General features: G+C 43.8%; 1 protein-coding gene across 8 annotated transcripts in view; it reads left to right on the plus strand.

The window, feature by feature from the left end:
• tnikb (TRAF2 and NCK interacting kinase b) overlaps window positions 1-14796 on the plus strand; it is a 53237-nt gene that overhangs the window by 31962 nt on the left and 6479 nt on the right. For 2 of the 8 annotated variants that reach the window (XM_028958661.1, XM_028958619.1), the window contains exons 13-26: window positions 1090-1206; window positions 3024-3110; window positions 4196-4396; window positions 4591-4899; window positions 5908-6072; window positions 6165-6410; window positions 6892-7001; window positions 7172-7290; window positions 8684-8781; window positions 10934-11118; window positions 11430-11547; window positions 13154-13321; window positions 13725-13827; window positions 14040-14222. In XM_028958661.1, coding sequence (XP_028814494.1) covers window positions 1090-1206; window positions 3024-3110; window positions 4196-4396; window positions 4591-4899; window positions 5908-6072; window positions 6165-6410; window positions 6892-7001; window positions 7172-7290; window positions 8684-8781; window positions 10934-11118; window positions 11430-11547; window positions 13154-13321; window positions 13725-13827; window positions 14040-14222 — 2209 coding nt within the window. The remainder of the gene's footprint in view (window positions 1-1089; window positions 1207-3023; window positions 3111-4195; window positions 4397-4590; window positions 4900-5907; window positions 6073-6164; window positions 6411-6891; window positions 7002-7171; window positions 7291-8683; window positions 8782-10933; window positions 11119-11429; window positions 11548-13153; window positions 13322-13724; window positions 13828-14039; window positions 14223-14796) is intronic. The other 6 variants (XM_028958628.1, XM_028958644.1, XM_028958652.1 and 3 more) reach the window with 6 other exon arrangements.

Genomic DNA, 14796 nt, shown 5'->3' on the forward strand with positions numbered 1-14796 from the left:
TGTTACCCACTAGGCTACTACCACCATTTAATGACTAAGCATGTTTTTTCAAGACAGTTCACCTCCTGTTCTTGCTACTTAATCTTAAGGTAGTGGTGGATTAGTGGGTAAGGATACTGACCCAAACCGCCAAGATGCCACTGAACAAAGCACTGTCCCCACTCACTGCTCCCCGGGTGCCTTTCATGGCTGCATGGTTAAAAGCTGACGACACATTTCGTTGTGTGCAATGTGTGCTGTGCTGCAGTGTTTCACAATGACGCCTGATGCCCTTTCTGACGCAATGCATCCTATTTGCTCAGGCTTGGGAAGTGGTATCAACAACGCAGTCACATGTGTCCCCAGTCCCTGGGTTCAATCAACCCTTAACTGACCCTAAAGAGTTCTTTGACAGGAATAAAACTACTTAAACAGAAATGTAAAAATATGCATGATCTATAATTTCTGTGACTGCATAATGCTGAACAGACAGAAAACTATCCAGTCCAACATCATTGCTGAATGCATATATAGGTGTGAAACAAAGGTTTCACTAGCACCACTGTGTGACTGTCAACGCACCAACAGAATCTAGATGTGTTGACAGCATATGGTTTTACAACTGCTTTAAGAGGGAGGACTATTATTGAAGCCATTGGTCTGTTTAATGGGAAAAGACTATCAAGATAAAATGGTATAGAAATGGTCCTGAAAAAAGTAAAGTAAAAGTGAAGTGATTGTCACATGGGATACACAGCAGCACAGCACACGGTGCACACAGTGAAATTTGTGCGCTTAACCCATCACCCTAAGTGAGCAGTGGGCAGCCATGACAGGTGCCCGGGAGCAGTGTGTGGTGATGGTGTTTTGCTCAGTGGCACCTTGGCAGATCGGGATTCGAACCGGCAACCTTCTGATTACGGGGCCGCTTCCTTAACTGCTGGGTCACCACTGAAGACCTGTTGACCAGGGCTGAAGACCCAGTAGGCCCAGTGAACCACCACCTGTTGAGTGGGTTATTTATGTCTCTAGTTCCTCTCTGGTTTTGCTGGACCTAGTCAGTCTGGTAGACCATGTCTGACTGGTCATCATCTGTGTCTGGTTCCATAGCAACAACGTCGGGAGCGGGAGCTTCGGAAGCAGCAGGAGAGGGAGCAGAGGAGACGATACGAGGAGATGGAGCAGCTGAGGAGAGAAGAGGAAAGGAGACATGCTGAGAGAGAGCAGGTGCATAAATAAATGCTCGCGCACATGCATGCATAAACACACACATGCTATTTATACTCAGGACATGCAGTGACTGCATATGTACAAACAGTAATACACACCTACACACTGAATTACTGTTTAGATATTGCACTCACATACACATAGAGAAGTGTGTACAACACACAGGCAGTTCTCTACACATAAACAAGCTCATAAAACACACACACACACACCAGACACATGGCAGCACATGCATGCTCTTCACTGGTCTATATGCAGGCTTACATTCACATTTGTGGCATTTAGCAGATGCTCTTGTCTAGAGCGATGTACGTCAGTGCGTCATGCCTGGGATTTTGTTTCTGGGGTGTGTATAAGAATGGAATTTCTGTTAAAGTATGTGAGTGTGTATGAAGGTGTCCAGCTGATGGCTGCCTGGTTCTCTGCTGGAATGAGATGCCCCGATGCCCCAGTTCTTTATATAAACTCCACTCTCTAGCATCTGACTCATATCCCTCGGGATGTGAATGTTCCAGGGTAGGGAATGCATATTTAACATGCATTCCTGGAGCAGGAGACCCCCCCCCCTTCATTTTTCCATCCATCCCATCCCTCCTTCTCCTCCCACATCCTCAGTTCATCTCAATGAGCCACCAGTCTCAGCAGTGACTGATTATAAACCAAGGAGACAAGCTTAAAAAAAAAAAGACCTGAAGCCATGCACAATATTTGTCCCATAACACCAAATGTTATGAAACATATATTAAAAAAAAAATTGTGTTTGCCGACCCACTGCAACACCGAAATACATTCAATCAAATAAATTTTATCTTATTATAATACATTACATTTACATTACATTTACAGTATAGTATATAATACTGTATACTATACATTTAACCAGTGCGGTAAACCGGGTAAAACCAAACAGTTCCTGGACAGTTCCTCTAATCCAAATTTCATTATCAGAGGTGGACAGTTAAGATTTAATAACTAAAGGTCCATGAGTCCAGCCATGCACCTTTTACTGATCTAGAAATGTACACCTTCACCTTCAACATGCTGTCTAGAGACCCTGCTTCTGCTGAAAAGAGCTGCCATGTGTGATAGCAGAGAGAGCCCACAATCATATTCCCACTCCGGAAGCCACAGACTGTTTTTTCAAGGCCCGTGTGACAGTATGGCCAGTTCTGATTCTCTCTGACACTTTCCTGTTGGTCTTCATTCACTTTTTGCCGCCTCTCTTTTCACCTGTTCTTATCTGTCAGTGCCCATTATTTAAAATTCCTCATCCTTTTTTTTCCTCTCACATTTGCAAAAACTCTAAATAGAGCGTTCACAGTTTTTTTTTAAAGATTGTGCTGTAGCATACAATTGGAAATATCACTTAGTATAACATAAAGTATCTTTACTGTAATATCTGTGATAAATGACCTAATTTTCCTATATTTGTGCACCTGTTGTCAGAATATTATCATATCTTGAGCTTTTTTTATGTTATTTCCTAGATAAAACCACTGCTAGAAACCACTTTTAGTTACTGTGCATGGTCAGAAATAACTGAGATGTGTAAACATGTCTCTCATACTATATTGCACATTCCTTGTCACTCGTCGTGTGTTTTGGTTCATGGATTCTGCCCCCTTCCCTGCTCTGGTTGCCTCGGTTTCCCTGACTCTCTTCTTTATCTGTTGCTGATCTCTTGTTCTCGTTTCTCTAGTTCACTCTCAGGTTTCCGGGGAACCTGTGGTGGCTTCGCTCTGCGACTTCGCTCTGCCTCACTCTTTACGCTTTTGTTCTCCCCCCTTGTCTCTCTCTGCTGCTGCCTGGGGTAGGAGTATATACGAAGGCAGTTGGAGGAAGAGCAGAGGCAGCTGGAAATCCTTCAGCAGCAGCTGTTGCAGGAACAGGCACTTCTCCTGGTAAAAAAAAAACGCTAAACCAGCCAAACATGAGGATGTGGGGCTCTGACCTTCAACCCCCAGTCTTGTGGTTATGCTCTTTGTGATTTAGGCTTGTCCTTGTGTGTAATCCGGCGTTACTTTTATTCTGAATGTAGGTGTAGTTTGGGTGCTTTACGATCAGCAAAGTTGTTGATAGTTATTGATTCAACTACATTGTCCTGAAAACCAGAAAAAAAAATCATTTTCATTAAGTAGATGGTTTTTCAAGTTTAGGGTCATTAAAAAATGTCATTGTTTCCCATTAGAAAAAGGATAATGACCTCTCTGAACCCAAATGACCCAAAACCTTTGAAGGGTAGTGTATATTTTAAGAGTAGCTGCATGTAGAAGTTGCTGAGTTTTCATAAGCCACTGAACATTTGCGGCTATGAGAACTATGGTGATATTAGACCATGTCAGAGGTCATGGCTGCCCACCGGGATATTTCCTTTGTTGAGGACACAGAGCTGTGTCTAACCCATATCTTTTTAGTCCTTTACCGATTTGCCAAAAATGAGTTAAAATAAAACATTTGTTGGGTCCAGCCTGCCTGTTGTAGATGGTTTTGGTCTGGCTGTACTGTCTTGTGTCCATTTGTAATTTATGTCTCTATGTGTAGAGTCTCCCACTTTATTTATTCTGTCTTAACCTTGAAGTCCAAGTGGTTTAATTGTATCTTTTTCTCTCTCCCCCTGTCTGTCCTTGTGTCACTGTCTGTCTTTCCGGTGTCCTCATTACATCTGTCCTTGGGTTTTTGTTCCCTGTCTCTGCCTTCTTGTTTGTCTATCTGAGTTTCCCCTTCTACTTTGTCTATTATTTTTGTCTCTGTCTGTCTGTCTGCCTGTTTGTGTCTGTGAATATTTCCCTTTTTCTGTCTGTCTTCTTCCCTGTCTATTTCTTTTTTCCCCCTCTTTCCATCTCTCACTGTCTCTGTCTTTTCATTCATTTTTCTTGTGCTCTGTGTTTTTTTTTTGTCTGTCTGTCTGCCCGTCTTTTTTTCGATGTGCCTGTCTCATTTTCTCGTCGTTTTCTTTCTTTCACTCTGTCTGTCTGTCTATCTGTAGGAGTATAAGCGTAAGCAGTTGGAGGAGCAGCGTCAGGCGGAGCGGCTGCAGCGGCAGCTGCAGCAGGAGAGGGCCTACCTGGTCTCCTTACAGCAGCAACAGCAGCAGCAGCAGCAGGAGCCGCGCCCAGCCGACAAAAAGCAGCTCTACCACTACAAGGACTCGGTCAACCCCAGCGACAAGCCCGCCTGGGCCAAGGAGGTGGGACACACCCCTGACCTCCAGTCACGTTCGCAACATGCAGCACAAACGAAAACCAGTGTTCATTGTGCATACGCACAGTTTCCTTCCCACGTCTGATGTAAAACGTGAATGAATGTTACATTGAGTGCTTTTCAGGGGAGGCCCTGAGGATGTCTTGAATCTTTTAACACCATTTGTGCCCTAATTCCCAGGTGATGAAGCGAGCTCAAAGTAACTCCCCTCGCGTTCCTCCCAAGAGGTACCACTCCTTCAACACGCAGAGGGACAATTCCGACACCCCTCACCTCCATCCAAACCCTGCTCCTACCCGCCCCCCCTCCTACCCAGCAGCCTCCTCTTCTGTATCTTGGGAGAAGCCGCTGCCTCCAAATGTTAATGTTCCCCAAGGTGTTAATGTCCCCCGAATCAGAGTGTCCTGTGAGCCTGACCTGGCTGACCTGGCCCGGCAGGGTTTTGACCTTGAGTCCCGTGGCCGAAGTGCTGTCCGCACAAACATGCTGGTTAGTGGAGGGACGGACTCCTGCATCCATGGTGACGGTGCATGGAAGTTGATGTCACACAGAGCGGTGTTTGCAGTGTTTCTGATCGGAAGCCCCCAAAGTGGAAAAGGGGATTTCGCTGGGTTCTCCACTGTCCTTCTGTCACTTCTAAACTGTAATGGGAGAAGGTTTTGGGTGTGAACGGGTACATAATGCAGGTCACCCTGGCAGTTATGAACAGCAATTGGCTACGATGCATTCTAGGACATTGCATCCTTTTAAATATAATTTCAAATGCTTTTCATTGTGAACACTAAAATCTAAAGATACAGATATTGTTGCGTCAGTAATACCAATAAAAGCCATGTTTTACTGTTCAATGTTTGCACTGGTGCCTGCAGAATTGCCTTTTCATGTAAATGACCTCAAAATCATCTCATCACTTAACAATACTTAATTCTCTACCAGGTATCCTTCTTTTCTTCTAGCATGTTCTCCAGGATGGGCTTTGGGGATGGTTGCTAATGCCTTGAAATGAGTTTGGTGATTTCACGTGGTTCTTTAGAGGGATTTGCATCACAATCCTGATTGAATTTTCCTAACAGCTGGAACCTTCAACATGCAGGGTTCCTTTGTACCCACACAAGCTTTCATTTAATCCTGTCTTTAGTGAGTCTGCTTGTGAAACCATTTTTTCTACACACTATGTACACAAACATTGGGCTGGGTGATAAGACTTGATATTATATCTCACAGTAGTGTTCCTTTAGGACATATTAGAAAAGGAAATATTATAGTATGTATTTAAATATGGCTCATTTTGGGAAGTGTGTCATTTCCTGCATTGATCCCTTACTGATATTATATCTTTTAGTTATATATTCACTGTAAGCCAGATATATTACAGAATAACAGCCACTCAGCCTCCACATTTTGTTGTCGTGAGCTACTCTGGTGGTGGGTCATGTTAAGTGTTATAAAAATTCTGGACAGGGGACTCTGTGTGACCCACTCTGTTTGTGGGGTTAGGTGGAAGAGAGGTCCAAACTGAACCGGCAGAGCTCACCAGCCCTGCAGCACAAAGTGGCTAACCGGATCTCGGATCCATCCCTGCCCCCACGATCTGAATCCTTTAGCAGTGGGGGCATCCAACAGGCCCGCACCCCACCCATGCACCGCTCTGTTGAGCCACAGGTGAAGCCACCAGTAAAATATAAATTCTGCTCATTTTAAATTTGAATTTTTTTAATAACCTTGTTTTATTGCTTACTCCTCTCCTGCCACAGATGGCCCACTTGGTGTCGGTGAAGTCTCACGGTTCCTCCATGTCAGGCTCCCAGTCTCTGCATGACCAGTCTTCCCAGGGTGTTTCGGCCTTCCAGGAGAGCCTGTCTCCGCACCGACCCCCCATGCCTCGTCAGAACTCAGACCCCACCTCTGAGACCCCTGCGCCCCCACCACGCATCACTAGCCGGGATGAAAAGTTTGACCGAAGCTCCTGGTTAAGGCAAGAAGAGGATCTCCCACCCAAGGTGAGCGAGGTCATTGTCAATGTCAATATTGATCTTGAGCCATATGAACTGAAAATTAGCAGTTAAATAATGTAAATAATGTCATTTACACAGTAGGTTTTCATAACTATTTTTAAAATGTAATGCAACCTACACAAAATGTTCTGATCTGCAGCATTGTCCTGATTTCAGAACAAAGTGTATATTTGCAACATATACTTAATCGACACTTTATATTCTTTGATACTTGCAACAAAATATATCTGTGGCCCAACTGAACAATTCATTTTAAACAAGTTGTTGCATATTTGAAAACACAATGTGACTAAAAATCAATAGAAAATTTAGGCTACAGAACTTCCTTTTCTGTCTTTTTAATGTTCTTTGCCTCACTATGACTGTGGTAAACATTACATTTGGGGAACGGAATCCTTTTTTGACTTTCGTGCAGTGCAATAATAATAGCACTAGTAGTTCAGTATTAAAATGTGATTTCTATAAGGTGCCACAGAGGACCACCTCTATATCTCCAGCCTTGGTGAGGAAGAGTTCTCCAGGGAATGGACCAGGGGGTCTTGGGCCACGGCCAGGATCCCATCTCATCAGGGCCAGGTAGAGTACAATAGTACACATTTGCCCCGATAGTGTATGCATTTACATTTCAGCGCATCTTTGATTAATTTGTAGCACGGAGCTTCCTCTTGTACGTGAGTCATTGTTTAACTGGTGTTAAACACAGCAACAATCTGTGTTTGTGTGCGTGTGTGTGTGTGTTGCCACAGTAACCCAGACCTGCGGGTTTCCATGGACTCGGCCCTCCAGAGAACCAGCAGTGGGAGCTCGTCTAGCTCCAGCACCCCGAGTTCCCAGGGTGGCTCTAGCGAGAGGAAACGGACAGAAGGTGAGAGTTTTCTCATCGGTTGGTCACCCCTGCATTTTACTAGACTGGAACCCCCTCGCTTGCCTCACAGTGAAGTGTGCTTTGGTTTAGTGAAAATTCTGGCAACTGCTGGTTCAGACTCCTTTTACTGAGCTTGAAAATCTGTTTTCATTAGAGGTCTGAAAATGCATGACCCCACATGAAACCACTCATGAGAACCTGGATCAGATTCCATTTGGACCCTTGTTACTTTAAAGTGAATGAGCATGGTCAACTAAGGTGTTACATTCTCAGCTACCATGCTGTTTTTAGGTAGTCTACCAATTTTTCTGTGTTCTCTCTGTAGCTCCCAGTAGCTACTTCATTAAACATTAAAATACAACCTGCTCTTCAGAGCCAGTATTTTTTTCTCTATTGGCCTTATGTAAATAACATGTGGAAGTGGGATGCTCCTTAAATAAATGCAAAACGCTCATTGTAAAATTATGAGAACAGGACATATTTTCTAATAATATATGTAAATAAAAAGTGGATTTTTATTTTCTGAATGCGATTCTGCAGTGAAAATGTGTGGTATTAAATCATAGTTTGCACAGGAACAATGAGAACTAGAAACCAAAAATTCTGGAGAAATTTTGATGGGCCTGTCCATGCTTTGGTCACAGGAGCAGGCGTTGGCCTCCAGAGCTGGTGTCAGCTTTAGGAGCAGGTGGTCGTAATAAAGGTCAGGTGGTCATGTGAAATTTGGTGACGTTTGGAGCATGTTGAAAAATAGAGTGCGGCCTTGAACGCAAGACACTTCCCGCCTCAAAATTATGCGTTATCTGTAAGTCAGACCCAGGCAAGCCATATGTCAAAATGTCGGGCTTGTCGATCTACTGGAAGATGTCTTTGTATACCTAACAAAGATCTGGCCACAAAGTCCAAACAAGTCACATTTCAACCCGTGGAGTTATGTACTTAACAAAAAAAGGTGAAATAACTGAAAACATGTTTTATATTCTAGTTTCTTTGCTCTGATTACTGCTTTGCACACTCTTGGCATTCTCTCGATGAGCTTCAAGAGGTCGTCACCTGAAATGCTTTTCCAACAGTCTTGAAGGAGTTCCCAGAGGTGTTTAGCACTTGTTGGCCCCTTTGCCTTCACCCTGCGGTCCAGCTCACCTCAAACCATCTGGATTGGGTTCAGGTCCGGTGACTGTGGAGGCCAGGTCTCCACTTTTTGTTAAGTACGTAACTCCACGTGTGTTCATTCATAGTTTTGATGCCTTCAGTGAGAATCTACCAATGTACATGGTCGTGAAAATAAAGAAAACACATTGAATGAGAAGGTGGGTCCAAACGTTTGACCTGTGCTGTAAACATGTTGGAAGGTTTTAAAAGGACATCAGCCTCTGCTTTTCTTTCTGTCCAGGGTCCACTAAACCGGAGGGATCTCCAGCCTCGTCACAGGAGACCAAACCCAAAGCTCAGGAGGAGAGTCGTGAGGTGACCAGGTCCAGTCGGCCAGCGGTGAGTGACTGTTGCAGCAGAACGCATCACTTCTCTCCTCCCTTCCAACTTCTGTGCTTCTTTGCTCCAGAATAGATCTTCTCAGACCTCTGCTGCAGAGCTCCAGCAAACCCCCATTCACATTCACCTCTCACCCCTCTTGTCTGACTGCTTATATCTCTTGCTCCCGTCTTTCTCAACCGGGGCAGATTTTCCTGAACAAAACCACAAGGGATGATGATGGCCCCCTCTCTGTATTTTTAATACTGGTTTCTCTCCCTCCATTCTGGGATGATCATGTGTCACTCACATTTGCTCTAATCCATTCTTCTTCTTTCTCTCATCTCTCCCTTTTTTTCTCCTCCTCCTCTTTGTTCCTACCGACCTTTTCTCTTCTGTTGACTCTCTCACTTCTGCCAGAGCTATAAGAGAGCCGTAGATGAGGTCAGTGATGTTACGCCTCTTCATCTCTACTTTTCTGTCTCTCTCTCTTTCTTCTTCCTCCTCCTTCTGTTTATCCAGTCACTCTCTTGTGAACAGTACCACATACTGTACAATCACTCATTCATCCTTCATGTGTCTTCCTCATGCAGACTCTTCCTCATGCTTCGTTTATTATTTAAATAAGTTAAGAGAGATAAACTGTGGCCACTGTCCCTGGAGTGTAAGAGGAGGTTGAGGTTTGTGTTCCTGTCATTAAATTCTGGCAGAATAAGCTCATGAAATCCTCATCAGCTGTGCTGCTATGAGATCAATTTATTTTCTGAGGGAAATGAATGAAACCCTGGCAAGTCTCATATTGCCCCAAATAAATGTTTCTGAGATATATCAGCCTTCCTGATAAAGGAGTCATTATTAAAAGTGAAGTAATGTAATCCACTGGAAAAGGGGGAGCAGTGGGCAGCTGTGGAATGCACCCGAGGAGCAGTGTGTGGGGATGGTGCTTTGCTCAGAGGCACGTCAGTGGCACCTTGGCGGATCAGGATTTGATCCGGCGACCTTCCGATTACGGGTCCATTTCCTTACCCGCCAGGCCACCACTGTGTCACCACTTCCTTTCACAAATGCAAGGTTCACAAATGCAAGGTTCTCCAGTTCAGAACGCTATAATTATAATCCATCTGCACATTTGGTTTGGTAGCGGATGTGAGATGACTGTCGGCTGACGCTCTGTGTGCAAGGTATTACGAGCAAACATGGAGTGAGACAGGCGAGAGGGAGCAGATCTTACATTTACAGCATTCATCAGATGCCCTTATCCAGAGCAACTTACAATCAGTAGTTACCGGGACTGTCCCCCGCTGGAGACACTCAGGGTTAAGTGTATTGCTCAGGGACGGAATGGTAGTGGTGGGATTTGAACCTGGGTCTTATGGTTCATAGGCGAGTGTGTTACCCACTTGGCAACTACCACCCAGATCATGTGCAGCACATGTAGCTCATTTACAGTAGGGGGGTTGAAATCGCAGGGTGTATGAGAGCTGGCAGTCATCCCTATGGGCTCCTCATATTTTAAACTTTATTTATATATATTTATTAATTTATTAATTTATTTGTGTGTTTCTTCATGCGAGTCCTTTCTTGCTTATTTCTGTGTATTTCTATGAGTCCAGAAAACGTTAAACAAACAACTTCCTACACAATATCGCTGTTATAGTGCAACTTTAATCAGGCTTTTGTTGGTGCGCTGCCATCACACCATTCATATGGTGTTAGAGGAAATGAGGCTGTCTGTAGGGAGGCTCCCCATTCCCATTCCTCACTGGCATTTCTCTCTGCCTGGCTGCCCCACCGCAGGAGGAACTGGTAAGACAGGAACGGTCTGGTAACACTCCTGACCTCAGCTGTCATGCCTGCATGCACTGCAGCCTGGTCCTGTATTTTGATGGATACGTATATATATTTTTTCCCTTGTGCTTTTTCTGTGGTGCATGGTGTATTCTTTCCTCCCAGCAAAAACATCATTGGCAGCAATGATGGCTGCTTTCTTTTCTGCCCACAGAAATTACGTTAAAAACCCTCTGGTGGGAGTTTTAAAGGGTAGCCAACGAAGCATCTCATTAAGTTGCTTGACAACTATCTTTGTTTGCTGGTTGGTTTGACCTGAAATGCTGTGCTCCGTCAGACCTTGATGTTTACACTGATCCTTCCTCTATCTTCCTCTATCTCACAGGACCTGACAGCCCTGGCCAAGGAGCTTCGTGAGCTGCGAACCAACGAGGAAACAAACCGTCCACCCGTCAAAGTGACGGACTACTCGTCATCCAGTGAGGAGTCGGAGAGCAGTGAGGAGGAGGAGGATGGTGAAGGTGGGCACCACGACGGCACAGTGCCTGTTAGTGACATCCCACGAATCATGTGAGTTTTCCTTTTGTCCAAGTAATATGTGTGTGTGGAAGAATTAAAACAGTGTGGCATTCTTTCTTTAAGGAATTAATATTTATCAAATGCAGACAGTCCTATGACCAGTACATTGGGTTTGAAAATAAATAAATAAACAAAAATGTCATAAAAATAGTATGGAAAGTTGGATGGACATTTATTTAATCACATTCAAAATGTCATGTTCTTGTGTAATGAAAACAGAATTTCAAAAACTCCCTTTGTTGTGGTTACGTTATCAGTCCTTTATAGGCAACTTTTATCAAAGGTGTGGTTTCCTCTGATAGGCCGTCCGCTGCTCAGGGTGCCAATGAATCGTTTGGTGGGGTGGGTAACCCGGAGGACTCCCATGGCAACAACAACTATGGCAACAGCTCGAAGGACAGCACCCTAATGGTGAGAGAGGTAATAATAAGAGGATATTATAAGTATATGGCGCTTTTCTCATACCCAAGCTTGCTGTACATAGTTCATCAAGGGCAACAAACATCTGACAATAAGGATGTCAAGCAGGGTGGTAAGGTGGTGGCAGGAAGTTATAGCATCTATTCATAATTTATGTTTTCGTAAAGTATGTCTTACTGTCCCCTTGTGTTTGTGATCTAGACAAAGCAGGGACCATCGGTAGATGGTAAAGATGAACACTGGTGTTGACAACTTGGTTGAAATAGTGCATTTTATTTGCACATTTGGATATATGAAATTCTCATTTATTATTAATTTCAATGTGATGAATCTAAAATGGAATTGGATAATTTAATAATTTAATGATTTTATTTAACTGATGTTAAAAATAGCCAAAACAGTCACCAATATATCCATTTGTATAAATGCCTGCATATGAATTTAGAAAAAGCGGTTGTCATGTACTGGGGGTTGTATGATTCGAGTCAGCATGGTAGTTGGATTTTTTTAATAAGACAGAAATTATTTTGAGAAGATGATGGGGAGAAGTGCACACACTGAATGTCCTGGAATCCACAACCTGATCTTATTGGAGTCCGGCTTGCTTTTTAACTGGAAGATGAGTCTGAGATCAAGGTGAGAGGTTTTGAGAATATCAACATGGATATATAGTCTCTGTGAGAAATTGTGGGATACTGTGCTCATGTGAGTCTAATGCCAATGAAATATTTTGACACGCCTAGCCTATGGATTCTATGGAGACTATGTTTTGAAGAATGTCAAAATTGGGGAGTCATATTTCTCCCAGAAGAAAACAAAATGTGTTTCATTTAAAGACATTGAGGTCCAGAAACTCCTGCCAGAGGGCAGCATCTGAAACGCCCCATGTCCCGGGTGTGTGCAGTCTCTAGTGATGCATCGTGCCTTCTTGAGACAGCAGGTGTTGTAGAGGTCTTTTAGGGAAGGAAGCCAGTGATTTTTGACCTTGGGGTTATGTATTGCTTGTTCTACAGTTTAAAAACCGAAAGAAACTGAGAAGGTGGGAAGGTGTGTCAAAACATTTGACTGACAGGGTAAGCAGTTGAGGAGAGCTTGGTTAGAGCACCGTCAATGGGGTGCAGAAAGTGTGCTGTGCTTTAGATCCTTAGAAGTCAAGCATGTTGAGATAATGAGGGGGGTCTCTGATATGTGAGAAATGCATCCATCTGTTGGCTTTACTCCCATGATTCTTGCCTCAGTTCTCATAAAGGCATCAATAGAAGCTCAGTTGGCCTCATTGTTTCTTATTCTTATGTTTAAATTTTTTTTGTTTTGTTTTCTCACTGTCTGTTGAATTAATTTTTGTTGTCTGCATAATTTGAGCTCTTTGCCCTGTTTGGCTTCTTACCACCCACGCCTATTTTAATTTCCATCCTGTGGAAGAGCGCTTCATTCAGTCTGCTCGAGCTGACAGCAGGTCACCCATGCTGCACGTCCTGCTTTCCCCACAAGGTGGCGCACGGGCACAGACGCAGCAGCATTGCATGGCTGACAGCAATAGAATGTAACAGGATGCCCCACCCCCAGCTTTAGAGTAGCCCTTCTCTCTCTCTCTTCCTCTCCGCAGACATTTGGGGATAGAAAGCGCTCTGGTCACGCTGAGAGCAACGGTTTCCCCGGTAACGCCAATCTGCCCGATCTAGTGCAGCAAAGTCATTCCCCTTTGGCCACACCCAGTGAGGGCCCGGGGCGGCACTCCAGTCTGCATGCGCAGGACATGGACACGGTGGCTGAAGTAGGTGAAGGTGTCGCCTGTTAGAGCCACCCTATGCCCTTTGACCCTTGACCTTACACAAACCCAACACTACCCCAAACCGTCATTCCAGTCACATTCAGTGACACACTTGTGAAATTCCTCTTTCTTTTGATCCAGTTTGTCTGTTCCACTCCTCTTTTTTTCACTCTCCACCCCCTCTTATATCTTCAAAAATTCTCATTTGTCATTTACTTATTTATTCATGTTTCTGTGTACTCAACTCATATAAACATTTTTTTCTTAGCTTCTTCAAATTTGACTTGTGGATTTGATGTAAAATGGAATCAGGACAGTTATTGCATTATGTGCATTATGCCAATGCTGTAGTAGCAGCCCGGTTTTAATCACACTGTACCATGCCATGTTTCTGTCACGTTGGTAGTTTGGTATGGGCAGTGGCTCAAAGGCGTCTTTCACCCCATTTGTGGACCCACGTGTGTACCAGACCTCCCCTACAGACAATGATGAGGAAAACACTGTTTCAGGTGAGTTTCTTGTGTGCATTTGATGCTGAGCTTGGCTCTGTTTTCCAGGTTATTTCTAAAAGAAATGTAGCTGTGCTATAGAAAATAAAGAACTGTATCTAGTTATATGCTTTAGGAGAACATTTATTTCAAACCCCAATAACGAAACAGTTAAAATTAGACATTATTTCTGTAATTATTGGTATGTTAATGCTCTCCTGTTCTATGTTCAGCGCTGTTTGCAGATGAGCTTCTTCGCCAGGAACAGGAGCAAGAACAAGTTCGGCTTAACGAGGCCCGGAAGATCTCTGTTGTCAATGTGAACCCCACCAACATTCGGCCTCACAGCGACACCCCTGAGATCCGCAAATACAAAAAGCGCTTCAACTCTGAGATTCTATGCGCTGCTCTCTGGGGTGAGATACCTGCTCAGGTTTTGAAAAACATGAACAACTTATTACACAAGAGATGTATTAACAGAAGCTATGTGCAGTGGGTAACATTTTGCCATGTTTAAAATTTTAACTCAGTCGGAGAAACTTTGAAATGCACAGATCTTCAGACTTCTTATGAACATAATTTATCAGAAACTTTCTTTGAAAGTGGTGGTTAAGGAAGCGGCCCCGTAATCAGAAGGTTGCCGGTTCGAATCCCGATCTGCCATGGTGCCACTGAGGTGCCACTGAGCAAAGCACTGTCCCCACACACTGCTCCCCGGGCGCCTGTCATGCCAAGGGTGATGGTTAAAAGCAGAGGACACATCACTTTACTTTCACTTCACTAAAGGGCATATCAAACTATAACTCATACCTGGCTCAAATTGTTTTTAGTCATGGGGGGGTTGAAATTATTTCAATTAATCTCTAATGGGCACATACAAAATGCCTCAGAAATCCAGCATTTTCACAGCAAACTGTCACTATAATCATCTGGATATATTTATCACGCCAGTGTAAATAGATCAGTCATCAATACACTGACTTTTCAGAT

The sequence above is a fragment of the Denticeps clupeoides genome, chromosome 2, assembly GCF_900700375.1.
Source record: "Denticeps clupeoides chromosome 2, fDenClu1.1, whole genome shotgun sequence".
NCBI classification, from domain to species: Eukaryota; Metazoa; Chordata; class Actinopteri; order Clupeiformes; family Denticipitidae; genus Denticeps; species Denticeps clupeoides.